We start from the raw sequence: 26,884 nt of genomic DNA, 5'->3' as shown, positions 1-26,884 counted from the left end.
ATACACACACATTTTTACACATTTATGCAGAGTCGTCATTTGTAAGTTGGTATGTCTTGGTAACATGTACCATTTTCACACACAGACACACACACACACATACACACACATACATCTAAGTTGCAACTTCATTCCATTACTTTTCCCAATCTGTTATACATTCTTCAAGGTGACTAACAGGAGACTCTTAATAGCTCTTAAAAGCTTTGCTTTGTATGCCTACCATATTTCTTTTGGTCAGTTTATCCTGTGCATGTGTAATAGTTTAGAGAAGATTACTACCATGTTACAACAGGTGGTTGTAATGACTGTCAGATTCTGATTAATGTGTATTTAGAAGAGGTACATTAGAAGACTGGCCAATTGATGGTTGAATATGGCAGCTTCATTAAATTACTACTATAGTTAGATATTGATGTCAAGTGTGAGTTTTGTAGATGCCAAGTTCAGTTCGATGCAGGATTCTATCCAGTTTGCATATAGAAGATGTATTTGTTCTGATGTTTGCATTTTGACACTATTTCTTTTGTTGAACATCTTAAGGCATTGTATAAAAATGTGTTTCTCAGCCTGTACAGGAAGCATTTTTCTATTAGTTGATATACAGTGTTTCAATTACTTCAGTAAAATTGAAACACTATATCAATCTATGTGTAATGTGAATGGAGTGTTATTAATTCCCTTTTCCAATCAGCTTGGTGTAGTAGATCTATTCTATTTCTATACATGACTTGGTCAGAGTAGGAAGAGCAATACCCAGGACATTTTTCATAGCCTCCCAAACTGTTTGAAGGAAAGGAAGAAGTCATTTCCTGATTGGAGAATTTGCAAAAATGTGGACTTTGCTAAAGGAAACCAAGAACTAGGTGGTGGTGTTAAACTTTGTGACTGATAAGGGCCACTTTTCAAGAACACAAATGGTCTATCTGCCTATCAAATTCCACTCTCAAAACATTGTTCATCCCAATCTTGTCATAGGAAATATTTGACACAGGTACATACAGCACAATGGGATCAAACCTGAAGCCATCTAGTTGCAAATCTCTGCCCCCACTCACTTCAACTCACCTCATTTATTAAGAGTCCAGTTAGATACTATCAGCACCACTAATTTTATCTCTTCTGACCTCCACCCCAATTATGTCCCACTCTCTTTTCTAAAATGTAAGTAACCATGTAGCTCCTCTTCAACAAGAAACTTGTTTTGTTTTGGTCCTTCCCTTATACTTTAACCCACCTCATTTCTTATCATAAAGCCAACTCTCTCTCTCTATCAAGGTTCATAGTTTTGCATGCTGGATGGCAACCTTGCTAGTGTTAGTGGCACAAAACAAGCTCCCAGTATATTCTGTAAAGTAGGTGTTGTTAGGAAGGCCAGCCAGTCATATAAGCTATGCTAAAATAGACAACGGAGAATGATGCAGTCTTTGGACGTGTAAGATCTTAACAAACTGTCCAGCATATACCAACATGGCACATGGACAATCAAATGATATTACCAATGATACACACACTCATATACAATTATATATATATATATATATATATATATGACTCAATATTGCCATTGTGTAATTAGGTTCTATTGATACATATGAACAGATGAGTTTCTCTCCTACAGACAAGTTATTTTTTTTCCTGTGTGAGTGTTCATTCATTCAACTATATATAACTTTTACACACACACACACACACACACCACACACACACACACACACACACACACATGCACGTAAGTATTCAATATATATATATATTTATATATGCACACAAATGTTCTACATGCTAAAAATAACAGCCAAATATCCTTGAAGCCAATCCCTCCTGCTTTAAAAAAAAAAGAAGCAACATTAATTAAGCAGTCATCGACATACAGCGCAGGAGTGGCTGTGTGGTAAGTAGCTTGCTAACCAACCACATGGCTCCGGGTTCAGTCCCACTGCGTGGCATCTTGGGCAAGTGTCTTCTGCTATAGCCCCGGGCCGACCAATGCCTTGTGAGTGGATTTGGTAGACGGAAACTGAAAGAAGCCTGTCGTATATATGCATATATATATATATGTGTGTGTGTATGTGTGTGTGTTTGTGTGTTTGTCCCCCTAGCATTGCTTGACAACCGATGCTGGTGTGTTTACGTCCCCGTCACTTAGCAGTTCGGCAAAAGAGACCGATAGAATAAGTACTGGGCTTACAAAGAATAAGTCCCGGGGTCGATTTGCTCGACTAAAGGCGGTGCTCCAGCATGGCCGCAGTCAAATGACTGAAACAAGTAAAAGATAAAAGATACAAAAACACAAAATAATCACATTTAGAGTTGCTTTGATTATTGGTCTGCTTGACATAAGGTTAAATGACACCAGCAACAGCATATATATCCATTTCTGTGCTTAATTATATCTGATATATCACTTATTTCCTAGTCTTCCTTATTTTTGTCTCAATTCTGATGTTTGTAACATTTGTTGCTTTGTTTTCTTTAAAGATTTAATACTCATTTGCAGAATATCATTTAATTATTTAATTGATGTTTAATCATTATTACTACAATACTTCTGTTTACATTTCCTTTAACCATATTTCCTGCACATCTTCCTTATGATTTATTTGAATCATTTCCTTGAATGAATATTACATTATGTAAATGTCAGAATACCTGGAATCGAAGTGCCAGCTTGGGTGATAAGGAGAAAAAGAAAAAAAAAGAGAAAAAATGAAAAACCATCTAACTTCCATTAAACAGACTTGTAGGTGTGCTTCAGAAGTTCGTTTAACAATCACATTTTATAAGTTCAATCCCACCGCTCACCACTTTGAGAAACTGTCTTTTATCATTGCTTCAGATGGTGACATCTACAAGGTGTCCATACCAGTGACTCATAAAAGGTAATCATGCTGGTGGCATGTAAAAGGGGACCCTTGTCAGTGACTCAGAAAAGGCACCCGTGCCAGTGACACATAAAAGACACCTGGAATTGAAGTGCCAATTTGGGTGATAAGGAGAAAAAAGAAAAACTGAAAAACCTTCTAACTTCCATTAAACAGACTTGGAGTTGTGCTTCAGAAGTTCGTTTAACAATCACATTTTATAAGTTCAATCCCACCGCTCACCACTTTGAGAAACTGTCTTTTATCATTGCTTCAGATGGTGACATGTACAAGGCACCCATACCAGTGACACATAAAAGATAACCATGCTGGTGGCATGTAAAAGGGGACCCTTGTCAGTGACTCACAAAAGGCACCCATGCCAGTGACAGATGGAAGGGCACCCGTGCCAGTGACACGTAAAAGACACCCAGTGCACTCTGTAAAGTGGTTGGCATTAGGAAGAGCATCCAGCTGTAAAAACGAAGCCAAAACAGATAACAGGAGCTTGGTGCAGCTCTCTGGCTTACTGGCTCCAGACAAACCATGTATGCCAGCACTGAAGACAGACATTAAATGAAGATAATGATGATTGCAAGTAAAACTGAGTTTAAAGAATGTGCAGAAAAGCATTGGATGAAACTGTGTCTGTTCATAGGTAACAGACTTAATTCATCTCTCTATTTTTACATGCACATGATTCTTTGGTGCCCAAAACAGATTCAATTTTTTCTGATGAAAATATCTGACCCAGCCCTTTTCCCCTTCCACCAATTTTGTCGTGTCTCTGAAAGTGATCATGAATGCAATCGTCTCCCACAGACTACTAGAAATAAAAAGGGCATGGTTTGCTTCCCAGACACATTGTCCCAGGTTCAGTTCTAATGCATAGCAACTTTGTCAAGTGTCTTCTTATATATCCTTGGACCAACTGAAGCCTTGTGAGTGGATTCGGTGGATGGAAACTGAAAGAATCCTGTCATATATATATATATATATATAGGTGCAGGTGTGGCAGTGTAGTAACAAGTTTGATTGCCAACCACATGGTTCCAGGTTCAGTCCCACTGCATGACACCTTGGGCAAGTATCTTCTACTATAGCCTCAGGCCAACGAAATCCTTGAGAGTGGATTTGATAGATGGAAATTGAAGTAAACCCATTGTGTATATATATATGTAGCGAATCTTGCATGCATGAAACAGATTCGATCCAACATAGCCAAATTTAAATCAACACTACTACAGAACTTTTCCCACAATGGAACAATGGTTTTTCTCTGACAGCAGTCATTACATTTTCCAGATGCCATTAGCTAGGCCAAAACAATGTCTTCACTATTTGACCCTTTCTAACCTCTTCTACTTCACCTAAAGCTAGAATAGATAACAAGACCACCAACTAAATCTAGTGTTCTCAATGATATATCTATCCTTCTGGATCTTAATATAAGCAAACACATCCCAAGCAAAAATCAGTTAGTCACCAGCTGGGTGACGACTCAAGGAGGTCTGGCTGACCAACCTTGGTCAGAGGGAGAAAGCGACTGTGAGACAGACCACACAATTCTCTTTAGCTCTAATTCTGTTCTATAACATCATTCTATGGACTACTATCTATACGTATACGTAAAACTATGTAAAGAAAACATTTTACCACAGCAAACTTTACTTTCGCATGTTTTTGGAACTATCAACCTGCTCATCAAGGCAAGGTAATTGTAACATAACGGTAAAACAAATAATTTCCTTAAAACTTTATGCTCTTTGTTTTTGCACGTCTTACAACATACAACTGTTGTCTCCGATAATTCATAACAATATCCACCTTTACAAATTAAAACCGTTACATATATATACTCTTTTACTCTTTTACTTGTTTCAGTCATTTGACTGTGGCCATGCTGGAGCACCGCCTTTAGTCGAGCAAATCGACCTCGGGACTTATTCTTTGTAAGCCCAGTACTTATTCTATTGGTCTCTTTTGCCGAACCGCTAAGTGACGGGGACGTAAACACACCAGCATCGGTTGTCAAGCAATGCTAGGGGGACAAACACAGACACACACACACACACATATATACATATATACGACAGGCTTCTTTCAGTTTCCGTCTACCAAATCCACTCACAAGGCATTGGTCGGCCCGGGGCTATAGCAGAAGACACTTGCCCAAGATGCCACGCAGTGGGACTGAACCCACAACCATGTGGTTAGTTAGCAAGCTACTTACCACACAGCCACTCCTGCGCTTATATATAAACACAAATGGGCTGAGGTTCAGTGCAGCTGTTTCAGACAAGTTTTTTTATTGATGGACAAATGAATTACATCATATAAAAAAAACTGTTTTCTTTTGGTGATTTTAAGTTAAAATAAAATTTAACATAGGCGCAGGAGTGGCTGTGTGGTAAGTAGCTTGCTTACCAACTACATGGTTCTGGGTTCAGTTCCACTGCGTGGCATCTTGGGCAAGTGTCTTCTGCTATAGCCTCGGGCCAACCAATGTCTTGTGAGTGGATTTGGTAGACGGAAACTGAAAGAAGCCTGTCATATATATGTATATATATATGTATGTGTGTCTGTGTTTGTCCCCCTAGCATTGCTTGGCAACCGATGCTGGTGTGTTTATGTCCCCGTTACTTAGCGGTTCGGCAATAAGAGACCGATAGAATAAGTACTGGGCTTACAAAGAATAAGTCCCGGGGTCGAGTTGCTTGATTAAAGGCGGTGCTCCAGCATGGCTGCAATCAAATGACTGAAACAAGTAAAAGAGAAATTTAAGATTTTTCACACAAAGCATATGGAAAGCATATTGAATCTTTCATCTCAGTGCCAGTATTAAAATACCTCGATTCTATTGGATCTGGCAAATAATTACAATATCTATATTTATGTGTGGAGGTGCAATGGCCTAGTGGTTAGGGCAGCGGACTCACGGTTGCAGGATCGCGGTTTCGATTCCCAGACCAAGCGTTGTGAGTGTTTATTGAGCGAAAACACCTAAAAGCTCCACGAGGCTCCAGCAGGGGGGGGGGGGTGATCCCTGCTGTACTCTTTCACCACTCTTTCTCCCACTCTTTCTTCTGTTGGCCTGCTCGCTTAGCCAGCGGGTTGGCGTCATTCGAAGGCTAAAACAATGCGAACGCATTGTGACCAGCGATGTGTAACAACATCTGATGGTCTGGTCGGTCACGTGATCACGTGATATTTATGTATATATCTGTGTGTGTATGCGTACATGTGTGTGTCTATATGTATGCATGTTTTTTTGTCTTCTTATCTTGACATCACAAGTTAGTTATGTGTGCCACCATCCTACAAGTGGTTTGTCCAGCATTTCCTGTTTTCCATGGAAACCTGTTCATCAATGGAGAAATATTACCTTGCTGGAGACCAGATGAGAGTTGGTAACAAAATAGCTAATCCATCTGTAGATTATCTGCCAAAACAAATTCCACCTGAACCATGTGAGCATAGAAAAGTTTTGTCATCATTCTCTTTCTCATCCTACCATTATCCTCAATGATGATGCTGGTGATGATGAGAAGGAAGTGGAGGTAAATAATGACAATGATGATATATTTGACATACATAGATATAAAAGTTTGAAATTTAACATTTCTATTCACAAAATCTTACAATAGACTTTATATAATTTTGTATTATAATTTCTTGCTAATATTACCATGGCAACTACTTTGTCTCTGTTCCTCCCTTTCTCTATTTTTCTTTCTATCCCTCTCTCTTTCTTACTCTCTTTCTCTCTCTCTCTCTCTCTCTCTCTCTCTCTCTCTGTATCTATGTATATAACTCTCTAACTATTAATCAAGTAGTTTTCTACAGATTTCTTATCGTCTCATAGATGTGATTACCTGCTACGTAAACTAGATCAAATGCTTTGGTTCAGAAACCCATACAAAATGCTTTCTCCTGCATCCATTACCACCACCGCCACCATCGCCACCACCACCACTACCACCGACGCTGACGCCCCCTCCACCTTCTTTCCCAAGAGCTCATGAATAATCCATCATTGGCTTCCTCATTGACTAACACTGCAGGCAAGAAGATGTTAGTGTTAATGCTAATAAGAAATAAGGTTTTTCCCTAAAAACGATGTTAGTGGTGGTGGTGGTGGTGGTGGTAGTGGTGGTGGTGATGGTAGAATGCGCATGTGGTTAGTGATTTATTTATGGTTTTCTATCTTTATCATTTTCATATAGGATGAACTTTGAAAATATGTTTCTCTATGGAGTGAGTTAGGCATAATTAAAGTATTGCAAAAATGAAAAAAAAAATAGCATTCTCAGTATTCAATATACAGATGTGTGTGTGTGTGTGTGTGTGTGCAAGTGTGTTATGTATAGCTATATCCAGATGTGGTTGTGTAGTTATTGATATATCTATACCACATGTTCCAGTGTGAGCACATGTGTATGCATATATATATATATATATATATATATATATATATGTATGTATATATATATATGTAATGCTTTTGTTTATGCATTTTAAGCATGTTTACTATATATATCTATCTATCTATCTATATATATATATAATATATATATATATATATAATATATATATATATATATATATATATATATATGCATGTGTGTATAGATATGTATGTATGTATCTGTATTTATTTGTGTACATGAATGTACAATTGTATGTGTATATATGCATGTAAACATGCATGTTCGTGCATATGTATCCATGTGTCAGAATATTAATATTTAGAACTGTTTTTAGAAAGCCTGTAAGCATATGTGCATGCATACATGCATATGCCTGCATATACATATTTATATACCAATATTTTGTATGAATGTGTGTGTGTATATATATATATATATATATATATATATATATATATACACATACATACATATACAGAAGTGTGTATACAGATTGATGTAACAATTTTTATTTTTCTGCGTATATTGAGTTCAGTTCCTTAAGGATAAATATATTATACAAATACGCAAACATGTGTAGGTGTGTACATATATACACTCGTACCTATGTACATACATAGACGTACATAACATATAAACAAAATCTGTGTGCACGCACACAAACATGCATTCATCTGTGTACACTCCTATGTAAAAACATGCATTCTTGCATTTTTAAATGCATATATACACTGATTCACACATATGCATGCATTCATACGACACTCTATATTTTGCTCTGTTACTTCACCATTATAATTTTCTATGTTTGTATAGATTAAAACATGAAAAAGCATGTGTTGAATCTCTCAGACCATGTATTTTGTGCTGTAAAATTTTTCACAATGTTCATAGATTTGAAAATCTGCATCCATGATATGTATGCACTTTATATAAAGTGTGTTTCTTTATTATATGATACGTAAAGTGTGATTATAGATTAGCAGATTCAGAATGAAGTCTAATAAAATTCCTTGGATTATTCAGCTAATTTCTTTTGCATTCTGGGTTCAAACACTGCTGAGATTAACTTTACTATTTATACTTCTGGGTCAAAAAAATGAATATAAGGTGCAGGTATGGCTGTGTGGTAAGAAGTTTGCTTTCCAACCATATGGTTCCGAGTTCTGTCCCACTGTAGGATAACTTGGAAAAGTGTCTTCTACTATAATCTTGGGCCAGCCAAAACCTTGTGAGTGGATTTGGCAGATGGAAACTGAAAGATGAAAGAGTTTACAACAGTTACTTGGCATCAACGAGTACCATAACAGTTCTAGGTGCCCATACAGTCATGATTATCACAAAGGACCAGTACTTGGGTAGTCAACATTATAGCCCAGTCCTTCCATATGTGCCCCCTCCACCTCTCTCAGTCCTGCAATATAAATTCTTGTCTCCAGATTGTAACACCCTAGGCAATCAAGGCAATCCCTTATATTGTTTTTAAATTTTGGCACAAGGCCAGTAATTTTGAGGAGGGAGATAAATACTCAACCGGTACTCATTGACCCCAGTACTCAACTTGTACTCATTTTATTGACCCTGAAAGGATGAATAGCAAAGTCAACCACAATGGAATTTGAACTCAGAATATAAAGTTAGACAAAATACTACCAAGCATTTTGCCTGGTGTGCTAACAATTCTGCCAGCTCTCTAGCTTATGGCAATCCCTATATTGTCTAGTGTGAAGTACTGGCACCGCAGACAAAGGCATGGTCTCAACACTACTGCCTTTGAACCAGTAGAGCATCCGAGATATGGTAGGTAGGGTTGCACTTGTCACTTCACCAGTATTTTATTTTATTATCCATGAGAAAATCAAATTTGACTTCTGTGAAATTTGAACTCAGAATGTAATGAACCAGAACAAAACCATAAAAAAATTTGACTAGCACTTGTAACTTTTCCAATTTACCACCTTAACAAATAAAACGGTGTTTCCTGCTCCAGCTTCACATAGCAGCCCCAGCCCATCCATCGCAGGACGGCCTGCTGAGCTTACCTTGGATCGTAGGGTGACCTGCTGTGCTTGAGGAGACCATTGAGTCAAGTACATCAACATCAAAATCAAAATCAAATGGAAATTGTAGTTGTGATACCCATGCCGGTGGTACATAAAAAGCACCATCTGAACGTGGCTGATGCCAGCGCTGCCTTGACTGGCTTCCGTGCCGGTGGCACGTAAAAAGCACCATTCAATCGTGGTCATTTCCAGCCTCCCCTGGCACCTGTGCCGGTGGCATGTAAAAAGCACCAACTACACTCATGGAGTGGTTGGTGTTAGGATGGGCATCCAGCTGTAGAAACACTGCCAGATCAGACTGGAGCCTGGTACAGCCACCTGGCTTCCAAGACCCTGGTCAAACCATCCAACCCATGCTAGCATCGAAAACGGACCTTAAACGATGATGATGATAACAGATATACATAGTAAATAAAATTAGTACCCATTGAGTAGAAGGGCACTGAGCTAAATGACTGCTCCCTTTCCTTGCATTCTTAGTGCTAGCATGGAAGGCGAACGTTGATGATATATATATACCAGAGTAAGCACATAAATGTGAAACAAGGTGGAAAAAAGAGTACTCAAATACCAGAGGTAGAATAATATGCTTTATTTAAAAGCAGCAGAAATATAACAAAAGCTGTTACTCAGAGTTTCACATTCCTGTTTGTTGGACAGTTTTGTAAAAAATTTTAACAAAATTGTCTGACAAACGGGAACGGGATACTCTGAGTAACAGCTTTTGTTATATTTCTGCTGCTTTTAAATAAAGTGTGTGTATATATATATATATATATATATATATTGCGTGTGTGTGTGTGTGTGCATGTATGTGATGCATCATCCTCCTCCTCATCATCATTATTATTATTATTTTACATCTGTTTTCCATGCTGGCCTGGGTTGGATAGCACATCATTGTGCTATCATAAATATCATAGCGATATATTTATATCATTGCAAGATTTAATCATGATGTATATGATAAAAAAAGATATAGTGTGTATCATAGCCTGATTTAATAATAATGTATGTCATATCAAGATTTAATAATAATGTATGTCATATCAAGATTTAATTATAATGTATATCATAACAAGAGCGAATCATAATGCTTACCATAGCAAGATATAATGTGTATCAGAACAAGATTTAATCACAATGATAATGAGACGAGGTTATGAAATATGATCTTCAGTGGTTGAATCCCATGGAGGCAATGACAAATGACCAAGACTTCTGGCAATTTGCTTTGCTTGAGAAGACATGTCATGCCAGTGACACATAAAAGGCACTCGTGTCAGTGACATGTGAAAGGTACTTGTGCTGGTGACACTTAAAAAAGCACCTGTGCTGGTGACATGTAAACGATACCAACTACACTCTACAAATCAAATGGAAATTGTAGTTGTGATACCCATGCCGGTGGCATGTAAAAAGCACCATCCAAACGTGACCGATGCCAGCGCTGCTTTGACTGGCTTCCATGCTGGTGGCACGTAAAAAGCATCAACCGATCATGGCCGTTGCCAGCCTCCCCTGGCACCTGAGCCATTTGTATTAAGAAGGGCATCTAGCCATAGACACCAAGCCAAAACAGACAATTGTTTGTCTGCAGCTTACCAGTTCCAGTCAAACTGTGCAACCCATACCAGCATGGAAAACAGACCAGACATTAAATGGTGGTGGTCATGATGATTATGCATATAATAGTAAAATTTAATGTATATCGCTGCAAGATATCCCATCTTGACCCAAAGTATAGTGTGAAACTGATTCAAAGAAATTAGATGCTGATATCAGTACTTTCAATCTTACAATGTAAGCTTGCTTAACCATCGTCACATTCTCTAACTCTCTCCTCTCCTCCTCACCATTATCCATTCTTTATTCATTTATTTGCTGATACCCTCCCAGCTTGATTAAATCTAAACATGAATAATATCTACACATGAAATGACAATCAACCAGAATAAATAGAGAAAGCCTTCATGTTTGGATGCACAGACGGTAAATTTTCAAAGCAACAAAAAGAAAAAGGAAACATCGCCTGATTACAATCAGTATTTGTTTAGCATTTTCAGTCATTAGACTGAATCTATGCTGGAGCTCTGCTGCAAGTGATTAAGCTGATTGCATTGACCGCAGTACTTTGTGTGGTACTAGTTTTATTGACCATGATAAGAAGAAAGGCAAAGTCTTCTGGGCATAAAAGAACATAGGCACAGATTCAAATACTGCAAAATAATTTTGTCAAGCAGCATTTCTACAATTTTCATCATCTTTTATCTTGTTTCAGTCATCAGACTGTGACCATGCTGGGGCACTGCCTTGAGGTCAAAAATATAAAACACTTCACAAGTTTGTATGTTATCCTTGTACAAGGACCATCGTAGTCTTTTGTGTATTATTCCAATTTTAGAATATGTAATGCTGAAGCTTGCATGTGCTTGAGAAGAAGATTTATCAAGCTGATCAAAATCACAGTTGTAGCAGATACCGATGTCATGTAAATGGCATCCATGGTGATGGCATGTGAAAGCACCCATTGCATTCTTGGAGTAACTGACATTAAGAAGGGCATCCGGCCATAGAAACCATGCCAAATCAGCTTGTCGACCCTGGAACCATCCAACGGATGCCAGCATAGACAGTGGATGTAAAAAGATGGTGATATATATATACATATATATATATATATTAATAAAAGAAATAAAACATATGCATATATATAAACATATATGTACGTACCTACCTCTACATGTACATATACACGCATATATGAGTATAGGACACCAAAGGGACGTCGAATCACATAGAGAAACGAAAACATAGACACAAACCAAAGGAACAGGACTTTTTTTTAAAAACAACAAAAAATGGAGTACAGGACAGTTAACACAACGAAAAAACCCCTTCTTCAGTCGCTAAGGTTTCATCTACTCTACGTTATATATATATATATATATATATATAATTATAATAAAGGGTTAATTGCAACAAGTTGCTTAAACCACATACCGAAAATATTAGAGATAGCAGCCAAATAGGTTACCATTACGGCTGCTATTTCTATTATTTTCGGTATGTGGTTTAAGCAACTTGTTGCAATTAACCCTTTATCATAATTATATATAATCCTTACCGAATATGGTCATTTCCATACCGAAAAAACTACTAGGTGAAATTTATTAATTTTATTAAATTAATTATATTTTACCCCTTATGTGTATATATATATATATATATATATATATATATTTAACTCTTTTACTTGTTTCAGTCATGTGACTGTGGCCATGCTGGAGCACCGCCTTTAGTCAAGCAAATCGACCCAAGGACTTATTCTTTTTGGAAGCCTAGTACTTATTGTATTGGTCTCTTTTGCCGAACCGCTAAGTTACAGGGATGTAAACGCACCTTCATCGGTTGTCAAGTGATGTCGGGGGGACAAACGCAGACACACAAACATATACACTCACACATATATATACATATACGATGGGATTCTTTCAGTTTCCATCTACCAAGTCCACTTACAAGGCTTTGGTCGGCCCAAGGCTATAGTAGAAGACACCTGCCCAACGTGCCATGCAGTGGGACTGAACCCGGAACCATGTGGTTCATAAGCAAGCTACTTGCTACTTACCACACAGCCACTCCTATGCCTATAATATATATTTTTATTTTTTTTATTTAGTTTCAGCTCACGAGCTATGGCCATGCTGGGGCACCACCATTTATATATATATATATATATATTATCATCATTAGGCATTTATGTTTGTACACACACATACATACCTACACACACATCATGCATACATGCAAATAAATCTGATGCTACATACTGGGGTCTATAACTGCTGGAGATATTAATGTAACCCATAATTTCTTTCTGGATGACCTGAAGATCAATAATGAAAATGTTTATGATGCCAAAAAAAAAAAAAAAATAGCTGGATTTAACTACAACACTTTCAGCTGATACAGGAATGGAATTTGGCCAAAAGAAATCTTCATATTTGATTACTGAATTTAGAAAATCAGTCTCATTAATGCATCAACATTCACTCTAAATCTACACAATGTTACAAATATGTATGCATTGATGAAAACATTATATGAAGGTTTTGTGAATGAAAATAGTGTGACCTGAGAATATTCGCCAGATTTATAAAAGTGGCACAGCCAGAAAAGCAAAATATAACAATGCATTTGCAAGACCAGTTCTGACACCAATATTTAGGATACTCAATTGGTGTGTAGAAGAAATCCACTCCAAAGAAGTTAAAATTCACATGATTTTGACATTAACTGGAAACTTCCACAGAAACAGTGATATTGACAGGCTCTACCTGCATTTACTAAGTATACCTATTTCTTTACTACCCACAAGGGGCTAAACACAGAGAGAACAAACAAGGACAGACAAACGGATTAAGTCGATTATATCGACACCCGCGCGTAACTGGTACTTATTTAATCGACCCTGAAAGGATGAAAGGCAAAGTTGACCATGGCAGAATTTGAACTCAGAACGTAGCGGTATACGAAATACCGCTAAGCATTTCACCTGGTGTGCTAACATTTCTTCCAGCTCGCCGCCTTTGACAGGCTCTACCTAAGAACAGATGAAGGTAGAGGCTTGAGATCAGTGCAAGTAGTTTTTGAGTAGCATATAGTATCTCTCAGACAGCATCGGGCAAACAACAGTAACAAAGATAAATATATACACTTAGTGCTTAGATGCAAAGAGAGCTGGTTTGTATATGTCAGCAGTGAGATCCTCTAGAAGTAATGTCTTCTCAATAAATTCCCACATAATTCCAAAATATTCGGACTAACATGCGTCTAAGAAAACCTGGATGTGAGATGTTCAGCATACCAAAAGTAATATAGATATCCTGACTAATAATAACACTAATATTGGCATGACAAGAAGTTTTTTTTGGACTCATGACTGTTTGGACTCATCACACTTTGGAGGCTATATTTTCGCAATTCATGAACAAGAGATTATTATAAAACACCTCATAAACAAAAGAGACAGTGTATATTAAGGCGGCGAGCTGGCAGAAACAATAGTACGCCGGTCGAAATGCTTAGCGGTATTTCGTCTGCCGTTACATTCTGAGTTCAAATTCCGCTGAGGTCGACTTTGCCTTTCGTCCTTTCGGGGTTGATAAATTAAGTACCAGTTATGCACTGGGGTCGATATAATCGACTTAATCCATTTGTCTGTCCTTGTTTGTCTCCTCTGTGTTTAGCCCCTTGTGGGTAATAAAGAAATAGGTATTTCATCTGCTGTTATGTTCTGAGTTCAAATTCCACCGAGGTCGACTTTGCCTTTCATCCTTCGGGGTCGATAAATTAAGTACCAGTTACGCACTGGGGTCGATGTAATCGACTTAATCCCTTTGTCTGTCCTTGTTTGTCCTCTCCGTATTTAGCCCCTTGTGGGTAGTAAAGAAATAGATATTTCGTCTGTCTTTACGTTCTGAGTTCAAATTCCGCTGAGGTCAACTTTGCCTTTCATCCTTTCTGGGTCGATAAATTAAGTACCAGTTACGCACTGGGATCGATGTAATTGACTTAACCACTTTGTCTGTCCTCGTTTGTTCCCTCTATGTTTAGCTCCTTGTAGGCAATAAAGAAATAAAATAAAAGAGACAGTGTATCACTTGGAACTCTAAAATGTACTGAAAATGTTGTGTTAGAGCTTTGAGGATGACATATGTGAAAGTGGATGGCTTAGTTGTTAGAGCATCGGGCTCACAAAAAAATCATAAGGTAGTGAGTTTGATTCCCGGACGAGGATGAGTGCTGTGTTCTTGAGCAAGGTACTTTATTTCCTGTTGCTCCAGTACACTCTGAAGGCACATGGCTTAGTGGTAAGGCATTTGGCTCATGATTGTAAGGTTGTGAGTTCAATTCCTGGTGACACATTGTTTCCTTGAGCAAAACACTTTACTTCATGTTGCTCCAGTTCACTCAGCTGTAGAAATGAGTTGTGGCATTGCTGGTGCCAAGCTGTATCAGTCTTTGCCTTTTCCTTGGATAACATCGGTGGCATGGTGAGGAGAAGCTGGTATGCATGGGTAACAGCTGGTCATCCACAAACAACCTTGTCTGGACTTTTGACTTGGAGGGGAACTTTCTAGGTGTAATCCCATAGTCATTCATGATTGAAGTGAGACATCAGACGTGTGATTAGCAGCTGCTCCAAAATGTCATTAAAATGATGTTTCCCAATATTACATAACATTGCTGATAATACAATATACAATGCCATCAAAAATAAAAATAAAAGCTACTTGGGATAAATCTAGAAATTATTCTTGTTATTGAATATGTATATAAACATAATTGCTAGAAACATTGGTGGAACATTCCCATCAAATCTTCCATCAAGAACTAAAATAATAAGCCAAATATTTTTGCTTGTGACAGACAAGAATAAGTATGTTCCATCATCCAATGTAAACATCACCTGAAAATCAAAGAGAAAGAAGATACCTGTGGAAAATAGCTTTGTGACCTTCAGCTTCTTCACCCACATTATAGATTCCAATAATGATTGGTACACTTCGTTTTACACCACAGTGGTGAAATGTAGATAGAGACAAATAATATAAGCATGTGGCTATTGTAATTTTTCCTACATTTGTTCTGTACTTCATAATTACACTCGAAGTAGACTGGTCAGTGATAATCTATGTAGAGCGCTAATCATAACAGTAGTCATGCATATGTTTGTACGCAAAAGATATTCTTTTCTCCTCTAGGTACAAGGACCTAAATTTTTAGGGAGGGGGCCAGTCGATTAGATCGACCCCAGTATGCAACTGGTACTTAATTTATCGACCCTGAAAGGATGAAAGGCAAAGTCGACCTTGCTGGAGACAGAATGCCGCTAAGCATTTCGCCTGGCGTGCTAGCATTTCTGCCAGTTCATCGCCTTACAAAAGCTATTATATAACAAATGAAAGAAACAGAGACTAGAATTCATGAGATTCGTTATTAATAAACAACCTTGTGAATTCCCCTTTCTGTTTCTCTCTTTTGTTACATGCTCAACAGACTCCGAGGAATTCCTGAGGTGGATCGACTAGGATTTATTTCAATACTCTGGGTGATATCAGGTAGCCACAGACGGTGAACGTGCTTTAATTGGCATGCCACCAGGTGCATACCCAAGGTTTAAATAGCTACTTATATATGTGTGTGTGGACGAGCAATGGCCCAGTGGTTAGGGCAGCTGACTTGTAGTCGTAGGATTTTGGTTTTGATTCCTAGACCAGGCGTTGTGAGTGTTTAATGAGCAAAAACTCCTAAAGCTCCATGAGGCTCTGACAGGGGGTGGTGGCGATCCCTGCTGTACTCTTTCGCCACACTTCTGTTGGCCTGTTTGCTTAGCCAGCGGGGTGGCATCATTTGAAGGCTAAAACAATGCAAAGCGCATTGTGACCAGCGATGTGTAGCAACATCTGATAGCCTGGTCAGTCACAGTGATCACGGTGATATATGTATGTATTAGACTCACCTTATGCTTATGTAACCGATCAATATTATTTGTAGAATAATATCAAAGCTGAAAATTGAGGATATTCTTGTTTCTATAACATCTTTCTTTAATTACTAATGTGTCCACATATAGGTGGAGGCATGACTGTGTAGTATGAAGTTTGGTTCCCAACCACAGGCTTGCAAGATCAATCCCATTGTGTGGCATCTTGTGCAAATGTCTTCAACTATAGCCTCAGGACCGACCAAAATAATGTGAGTGCATATTGTAGACAGAAAGTGAAAGAAGCCCTTTGTGTGTATGTGTGTGTGTGTGTGTGTGTGTGTCTTTGTGTCCGAGGATGTCTACCACCACTGCTTAACAAATGGCGTTATTGTGTTTATGTCCCTGTAACTTAGCAGTTCAGCAAAAGTGACCAATGGAATAAGTGCCAGGCTTCAAAGACAAAAACTGCAAAAGAAAGAAATAATGATTACATAGTTTGATTCCTTTGAGTAGAATTCTTCCAGGTGGTGCCCCAGCATGGCCACTGTCTTCTAACTGAAACAAGTAAAAGTTATAAGATAAACAATATATTGTCAAGGAAGTATTTATATTTAGCCTTTCAAAGAATGAACTGTGCTATTTCTTTACAGTATTATTCAAAGTGCAAGTGATATTTTTGCTTTAGTTTTCTTTTGTTGTTTTTTTTTTCTTTTTTTCTTGTATTCTGTGTTTTTCTTTTCCTAAAAAATGGAAGTGAATAGACAGATCAGTTATATCTAATTATAGTCAACAATTTCTGTAGAAAATACATACATCCATTTATGCACACATGCATGTGTGTGTTCGTGTGTGTGTGTGTGTGTGTGAAGGCACTTGGCTTAGTGGTTAGGGTATTTGGCTCATGATCGCAAGATCATGAGTTCAATTCCTGGCGATGCATTTTGTCCTTGAGCCAAACACTTTATTTCATGTTACTCCAGGTCCATTCAGCTGGCAGCAGTAAGTAATACTTGCATTTCAAAGGGCCAGCATTGTCACATTCTGTGTCACACTGAGAACTACGTTAAGGGTCCATGTGTCTGTGGAGTGTTTAGTCCCTTGTACGTTAGTTTCACAAGAAAGTTGTTCTGTCGACCAGATCAACTGTAGCCCTCGTTGTAATAATCAATGGAGGGCCAGCTTTTTTTTATCATCATCATCATCATCATCGTTTAACGTCCCTTTCCATGCTAGCATGGGTTGGACGATTTGAATGAGGTCTGGCAAACCAGATGGCTGCACCAGACCCCAATCTGATCTCACAGAGTTTCTACAGCTGGATGCTCTTCCTAACACCGACCACTCTGAGAGTGTAGTGGGTGCTATTACGTGCCACTGGCATAAGGGCCAGTCAGGCGGTACTGGCAACAGCCAGGCTCAGATGGTGCTTTTTATGTGCCACCTGCACGTGTGTGTGTGTGTTTGTGTCTGTGCTTGTCCCCCCACCATCACTTGGCGACTGATACTGGCCTGTTTATGTCCCCTTAGTGGTTCAGCAAAAGAGACCATCAGAATAAGTGCCAGGCCCACAAAGAATAAGTACACACAAACACACACATATAATTATATGTGTTTGTATGTGTGTATGCAAATACATGTATATAAATAAATGTGTGTGAATGCATATATTGAATATAGTAACGATGTGAAAAAAATCTGTTGAAATAGAAATATCCACTGTTATATAGAATGTATTCAATACACAACCAATATAGAGATAAAGGATTTTTTTTTTTCTTTATTTGATCAAAATGACATCTAAGAGATGCCAAACAGCTTAATAAATACTCTTCAGAACGATGTGTAAGAATCAAAGCAAATTGCAATGTGAATGAAGCCAGTTAAAGATTAGTAATACAATGTGTAGGTGAAAGGTAGCAAGCTAACAGAATTGTTAGCATACTGTATAAAATGCTGTGCAGAATTTTTTCCATTTTAACATTCTGAGCTTAAATTCTTCCCAGGTCAATTTTGCTTTTATCCTTTTGGGGTCAATGAAATAAATACCAGTTGAGTACTGGGGTTGATGTAGCTGACTATCCCCATCTGCCTAAATTTCAGGCCATATATCTATATATCTATAGTAGAAAGGATTATTATCATTATTATTGTTATTATTATTGAGTGAGAGAGCAGTGCATGCCATCAAAGTGACACTGTGGTAAAATATATGAAGCTCAGTATACCCATCATGACTATCCGTCTGATAAGGGTACACTAGGCACATGCATCACAGCCATATGTGTGCGACATGATGATCTCATATCAAGATAAACAGCACATGACCTTGCAGGTGGGGCCCAATTAGAATTTTCTTCTGGTCGAGTAACTCATCCCACTCAAATGGTCCTTTTATTATTATTAATATTATGTGTATGAGATGGTGAACTGGCAGAATTGTTAGCTTGCTGGGAAAAATGCTTCGTGGTATTTTGTCTGTTGCTATGTTCTGAGTTCAAATTCCGCTGAGGTCGACTTTGCCTTTCATCCTTTCAGGGTTCTCGAAATAAGTACCAGTTATGCACTGGAGATCATTGTAATTGACAAGCCTCTGCTTCCAAAATTTCAGGCCTTGTGCCTATAGTAGAAAGGATTATTATTATTATTATTATTATTATTATTATTATTATTATTATTATTATTATTATTAGGTGAGTGTGGAAAGTGGTAAGCTTGCAGAATTGTTAGCACAGTGGACAAAATACTTAGTGGAATTTTATCCATTCTAAGTTCAAATTCTACAAGGGTCAACTTTGTTTTTCATCCTTTTTGGGGTCAATGAAATAAGTACCAGTCAAGCACTGGGGTCGATGTAATTGCGTACCTCTTCCCCCAAAATTTCAGGCCTTGCACCTACAGTGGAAAGAATTATTATGTGTGTGTGTGTGTGTTTGTTTGTTTGTCTGTGTATGTCTTTCCACTGACTCTACTTGGGCAGTTGTGATATTTCTTTATGTCTCACGATAACAAATATATCCAGCAGCTCTGCAGATCAATATACAAAAATACAGAGTTATATTCTTTTACTTGTTTCAGTCATGCTGGAGCACCACCTTAAAGGACTTTTAGTCGAAGAAATCAACCCTAAGACTCGTTCTTTGTAAGCCTAGTTCTAATTCTATCAGTTTCTTTTGCCGAACTGCTAAGTTACAAGGATGTAAACACAGTTGTCAAGCAATGAGGGTGGGGTGAGCAAACACAGACACACACATAATGATATATATACATACATATATATATTATATGACAGGCTTCTTCCAGTTTCCTTCTACCAAATCCACTCACAAGGCTTTGGTCAGTCCGAGGCTATAGTATAAGACACTTGCTCAAGGCGCCATGCAGTGGGACCAAACCTGGAATCATGTGGTTGGGAAGCAAGCTTCTTACCACACAGCCACACCTGTGTCTACACACATACACACACACAGAGTTTATGTATATATATGTGTGTGTAGGTATGTTTGTGTATGCACACACATACATGCACATATACACACATAAACATGTTCAGGGAGCTTTACACTATCATACACTTGTTAGTTATTTTAAATATTGCCTGACTGGAATGTTATGATGAAAAATATTTATTGCTTTATATAGTTGTATATCAAAAAGTCTTGAAAGAGAACAGCTATGATAGCTCTGGTGATTGGTGATTTTTTTTTTAATGGTTTGTGTCTGAATTGATTTACTTTGTTTATTTTATTTATTAGAAATCTGTTTTGAAATTCTTCTCCAGTTTTGACAACACAAGCATCTAGATTATTTATGCATTTAAAAGTTTTTAATTTTTTTCCCCCAAGGCTTATAAATACATTTATTAAATCACAAGTCACTATTACCTACTTGTATATTTATCTCCTTTAATTTAGCGTATGACTACTTAACTGTAATGGCTGTTAAACTACTTTAGTATTTACTAAGCTATAGTCATAAATCTTATTTCAGCAAGGCAGAAGTCAGATCCTAAAACTTTTAAATTACAAGACACTGTATTGAAATAAATATATTATGCATCATTGAGTTCCTATTGACATGTCACTGAGTTAGAATGTACACTAACTAAACTTTGAATATATCAGTAACTACCTATTTTATTCCATTCTATACACTAACATATTCCTGTCAAATATAAAGTCACTACTGTGAATGAATATTAGGTCAGTGATACACTGCAAAGCACAAGAACTTCATGAATACTACCTCATAAAAAATATATAAATACATATTTCTGAATAGCTGTGTGTGTGTGTTTACACTCAAAGTAACTTCTAGTATTGATGTCACGATAAAATATATGCTGCACACTCCATAAAATATTTGGTGATTGAACAAAGACAGTGTAACATAAAGAGAACTCTTCAGTTTTGCTGAAGACATGACAACCTCTCTAGTGATGGTGCCACAATAAAATCTATCAATCACACACAGTAAAAACGGCTTGAAATAGAATGTATGAGTGAGATGTTCTTGACTCTTCTAGCAGGTCAATAATTCCAAATAAAAAATAATTTGAACCACACATACTATACTACTATGGAAAGTAAATACTTAATGATGATCTCACACACACACACACACACTTGCATTTCATTCACGTGCAGTTTTCTTTGTTAGTCGGATGTTACCTGTCACTTTTCTAGGCTTTTTCTAAAAATAATGAAGTGATTTATTTAGATTTTAGTTTCTTAGACACAGAATAAATAGAAAGTTAACAATTGTAAAAATGTCTGTCTAGAGAGAGAAAGTAAAAGTAACATCATCATCATCATCGTTTAGCGTCCGTTTTCCATGCTAGCATGGGTTGGACGGTTCAACTGGGGTCTGTGAAGCCAGAAGGCTTCATCAGGCCCAGTCAGATCTGGCAGTGTTTCTACGGCTGGATGCCCTTCCTAACGCCAACCACTCCGTGAGTGTAGTGGGTGCTTTTTACGTGCCACCCGCACAGGTGCCAGACAGAGCTGGCAAACGGCCATGAACGGATGGTGCTTTTTATGTGCCACCGGCATGGGGGCCAGGCAATATATATATACTTTTTTACTCTTTTACTTCTTTCAATCATTTGACTGTGGCCATGCTGGAGCACCGCCTTTTTTTAGTTGAGCAAATCGACACCAAGACTTATTCTTTGGAAGCCTAGTACTTATTCTATTGGTCTCTTTTGCTGAACTGCTAAGTTACGGGGATATAAACACACCAGCATCGGTTGTCAAGTGATGTTGGGGGGACAAACATAGACACATAAACATATACACACATACATATATATATATATATATATATATACGTATATACATACATATATACATATATATGATGGGCTTCTTTCAGTTTCCGTCTACCAAATCCACTCACAAGGCTTTGGTCGGCCCAATACTATAGTAGAAGACACTTGCCAAGGTGCCACGCAGTGGGACTGAACCCGGGACCATGTGGTTCGTATGCAAGCTACTTACCACACAGCCACTCCTACACTTATTATATATATATATATATAAATCAAAATAGATGAACATCAATGGAATTTGTATCTTTGTGGTACCAGTGCCGGTGGCACATGGCACATAAGAAAACCATCCGAACGTGGCCGTAGCCAGTACCGCATCGACTGACCTCCGTGCTGTGGGCACGTAACAAGCACCATCCGATCGTGGCCGTTTGCCAGCCTCATCTGGCACCTGTGTCGGTGGCACATAAAAACACCATCCAAGCGTGGCCGTCTGCCAGCCTCGTCTGGCACCTGTGTCGGTGGCACATAAAAACACCATCCGAGCGTGGCCGTCTGCCAGCCTCGTCTGGCACCTGTGTCGGTGGCACATAAAAAAAAAAAAACACCATCCGAGCGTGGCCGTCTGCCAGCCTCGTCTGGCACCTGTGTCGGTGGCACATAAAAAACACCATCCGAGCATGGCCGTTTGCCAGCCTCGTCTGGCACCTGTGTCGGTGGCACATAAAATCACCCACTACACTCTCGGAGTGGTTGGCGTTAGGAAGGGCATCCAGCTGTAGAAACACTGCCAGATCTGACTGGACTGGTGCAGCTTTCGGGCTCCCCAGACCGCAGTTGAACCGTCCAACCCATGCTAGCATGGAAAGCGGACGTTAAATGATGATGATGATGATGATGATGATATATATATATAATTCCCCCTCTCTCTCTGCATACATGTATGTATGTGTGCATGTATGCATATTCATCACTCTCACTTCATGGGTGTGTGTTCATAGGTATGTATATATGTATATGTGTATGTATGTATATTACCAGTAGACATGTAGTTGCCATCACTGCCTCTCTTCCATTACAGGATCTGCTGCCTCCCTTCTATTCTAGTGGCCCTGCCCTCCCATTCCACTTCTTTTCATCTTCTTGCCCTGGTTAATCTTCTATCATTGCTTGAATAAATAGAAAAGGAACTTTGGTTTTGTGGGGTTCAAAACAACTTTACTCAAGCTGGTGTCTCCATAATATACTCCTAGTACACTTCCCCAAAACTTTTGATCTTAGGAAGCGCATCTAGCCACAGAAACCATGTCGAAATTAGAACATTTGAGTGAGACGAAAGCAGCAACATTATATAAGAATGGACACAGACAATGCTCATTCTTCGAACCCATGCCAACATGAAAAGTGTTTATAAGATGTTGCTATTGATAAGCTATACAGTTGATTTCCTTTAACTGCATAAACTTGGTTATTGGAATTCTTATGCAATTAACCAATTTTGCATAACTGCTATGATCTATCATGCGTTTTCTTATATTACTAAACTTTTACTAGAATTATGTCCAGTATTGATATAAGTGAAGTTGCATGGCTCAGTGGTTGACATAAGTGAAGTGTATGGCTCACAATCATGAGGTAGTGAGTTCAATTCCTTGACCGGGCTGTGTCTTGTGTTCTTGAGCAAGACACTTTATTTCATCTTGCTCCAGTTCACACAGCTGTAGAAATAAGTTGCGACATCACTGGTGCCAAGCTGTATCGGCCTTTTGCTTTCTGTTGGATAACATCGGTGGCATGGAGAGGGAAGACTGGTATGCATGGGCAACAGCTGGTCTGCCATAAACAACCTTGCCTGGACTTGTGCCTTGGAGGGTAACTTTCTTGGTGCAGTCCCATGGTCATTCATGACTGACTGATGGGGTTTTTTACTCTTAGCCTTTATTGATATTAATTATTACCTAAACAGCAAAGGTTTCCTCCAGACTTCTGGTTGTGAGATATTTAAGTAATCTTCATTTCATATATGCCTGGATGATATTGCTTTCAAAACCCCTTTTGTACTCTTTTACATGTGCCAAAGTTATGTTCCTAGTTTTTCTATCTATTTTATAGAAATCCTACTGCAACTTTTGTGTTTAAGGAATAGCAGTGTTAGATTTTTACGAAACTGTTTGTCAGTAAACAAGAACTTTAAGATAAATCTGTTTTAGTGTGTTTAGTGGAATATGTCCTATTTTCTTTCCCGGTCACCATATTCCCTTGGCCTTCACAAAAGTAGAAAATTGGTTTATCATGTATCACTGATGGTTAAAGATGTTAGCTACAAATGTTTCTAGTTTAAACACCAGGTCAGCCGGTTTTGAGTCATTGAGGTTATTTGTTACCAATGATCCCTGTACCAATCTCTTGGTACCTAATTTTATCAACCCTGAAAGATAAAAAGGTGAAGCTGATCACAGAGGATTTGAATTCAGAGCTAAAAGCATTTGCAGAGAAACCACAAGGCATATTTTCTAACTTCTTAACAAATCTTTTAGTCCAATATCTCTCAAACATTAACTATAATGTTTTCAAATTTTGGTACAGGACAAGCAGATTTTGAGAAGAGGAGGAAGTCAATTATATGAATTCCAGTACTTGACTGGTACTTATTTTATTGACTCTGAAAGAATGAAAAGCAAAGTTGGCCTCAATGGAATTTGAACTCAGAATGTGAAGATGAACAAAATGCCATTAAACATTTTTGTATGGTGTGCTAACAGTTCTGCTAGCTCATCAACTTAAACAAATTAATTATGATACAAATTGTGTGTCGGTTATAAATTACATTTATAAGATATTGGTATCATGTTGTTACTTGTCTATCATTGGTCATAATGAAATACATAATTTTCTTCTTCTTCTTCTTCCAGGCTGGTCGAAGATCTGCTTTTTTAACACCTGCCAAGAAAGCCCGCTTAAGGAGCAACCCTACCAGGGTTCGCTTTGCTGATGCTGTCACTGTGAATGGTACTTCTGTTATTAGTGTAAGTTTCCATATTGGTTCTCTAATTCTTTAAATTCTATTTTACTACATATGTGAAGATTGTGTATTTTTTCTCTCAGAGACAAGGAGGAAACCTCTGAGTTCTTATAGATAACCTACCAGAAATAGCAGGTAAATCTTCTTCAAATCATATTCCATTCCTCTTAAATAAAGAAATAACCCATATGATAATGTAGAGCTATGCTACACACCCTTTCCTTTTTCTCATGTTTTCCTTTCAGCCATCAACCGTCAATGATTCATGTGGTACATTAATTGCATCAACCTAGTTAATTACCTCAAATGCACTTAACATGTACCACAGGAAAATCTGAGTTGCCACATTCGAGGTATCAGGTGCATACAATATACATCAATTTCTTCGGCTAAAAGGTCGTGTTCCAATATGGCTGCAGTCAAATGATTGAAATAAGTAAAAGAAAAAAAGTATGTTGCCAGTACTGCCTGACTGGCCCTCGTGCCGGTGGCATGTAAAAGCACCCACTACACTCTCGGAGTGGTTGGCGTTAGGAAGGGCATCCAGTTGTAGAAACTCTGCTAGATCGGATTGGAGCCTGGTGCAGTCATCTGGTTTGCCAGTCCTCAGTCAAATTGTCCAACCCATGCTAGCATGGAAAGCAGACGTTAAATGAGGATGATATATAAATATATATCAGGAGATATGTATGTATATATTGGTGTGCTGGTACTGCTAATAGTCTGCTGGTACTGCAAATGGCTAGAAGGGAGTAGAAAGCTCTCTTACTCACAGTATGTTTTGGACACAGATGAGATGTTAGTTAGTTAGTTAATTTTTTGGCTCAAAAAGCAAAAAGCAAGGCCATGTAGGGGACATGGAGTTATGTACAGGGTGGTGTTCATGTAAAGAGTTCAGGCCACTTGTGGTCAAGGGAAACTTTGAACCGAGCGGTCGTCGGCATCTTCACCATCTCGTCCAGCAGCTTATTCCACGGTTCCGCAACCTGGACGGAGAAAGCCCCTCTCCTTCAATTGTGATGAAATCGTCGCAGATAGAGCTTTGCGGAATGACCCCGCAGCCGACGCTCTGGAGCAGGAGTGAAGAACAGCTCTTTCGAGAGGTTACACTTTCCGCTTATGATGTTGTGTGCAATAATGAGATCACCACGGCGTCGTCGTTTTTCTAGAGAATAAAGGTCAAGCGTCTTCAGCCTTTCTTCATAAGACAAATTCTTGAGACCAAGAACCGTGCGGGTAGCCAGCTTCTGGACTCTTTCGAGATGCTGTATGTCTTTGAGGAGATAAGGAGAGGAGGCTTGAATCCCATACTCCAATATGGGTTTCACCAGCGTGACATAGAGCGGTTGGGAATATGGCTGCTGTGAGCATTCCGAATGGCCGTCGAATCAAGAACAGAACTCCGCGTGCTTTGTTGGCAGCATGGACGCTGGAGATGTTGATAACCAGCCAGAAATGATATTTTCCTGGGGTTATATATATTTATATATGTTTCGTAGTTTAAATTGGATGTGAAATGAAACAATTTTCCAGATGGTTATTGACACATGATCTGTGTCTGAGACATATTGTGAGTAAGGGAGCTTACCACTACTTTCTAGCCATTAACATTATAAGCAGACTAGTAGTTTCTGAGTAATTTCCTGTCGTCTGTACTGGACAACCACCTGGCTACAGACAGCATCTACTCGACCTTACTTGCAGTATATACTTATAGAAGTGACAGATAGTCACTGATCTCATA

At 38.4% G+C, this 26,884-nt stretch overlaps 1 protein-coding gene and 1 non-coding gene across 4 annotated transcripts in view; one reads left to right on the top strand and one right to left on the bottom strand.

The window, feature by feature from the left end:
• The window catches only part of LOC115209653, a 909,254-nt gene that overhangs the window by 676,740 nt on the left and 205,630 nt on the right, over positions 1–26,884 (top strand). For all 3 annotated transcript variants that reach the window (XM_036500965.1, XM_029778119.2, XM_029778118.2), the window contains exon 6: positions 25,031–25,144. In XM_036500965.1, the coding sequence (XP_036356858.1) occupies positions 25,031–25,144 (114 nt within the window). The remainder of the gene's footprint in view (positions 1–25,030; positions 25,145–26,884) is intronic.
• On the bottom strand, positions 11,679–11,783 carry LOC115210049. The gene has a single exon (XR_003881401.1). It is a non-coding gene; the product is annotated as a U6 spliceosomal RNA (small nuclear RNA).

This window comes from Octopus sinensis, linkage group LG3 (genome assembly GCF_006345805.1).
Source record: "Octopus sinensis linkage group LG3, ASM634580v1, whole genome shotgun sequence".
In the NCBI taxonomy this organism is placed as follows: domain Eukaryota; kingdom Metazoa; phylum Mollusca; class Cephalopoda; order Octopoda; family Octopodidae; genus Octopus; species Octopus sinensis.
Note: the sequence above shows the minus strand (reverse complement) of the source record. Positions and strands in the feature narration are given on the sequence as shown.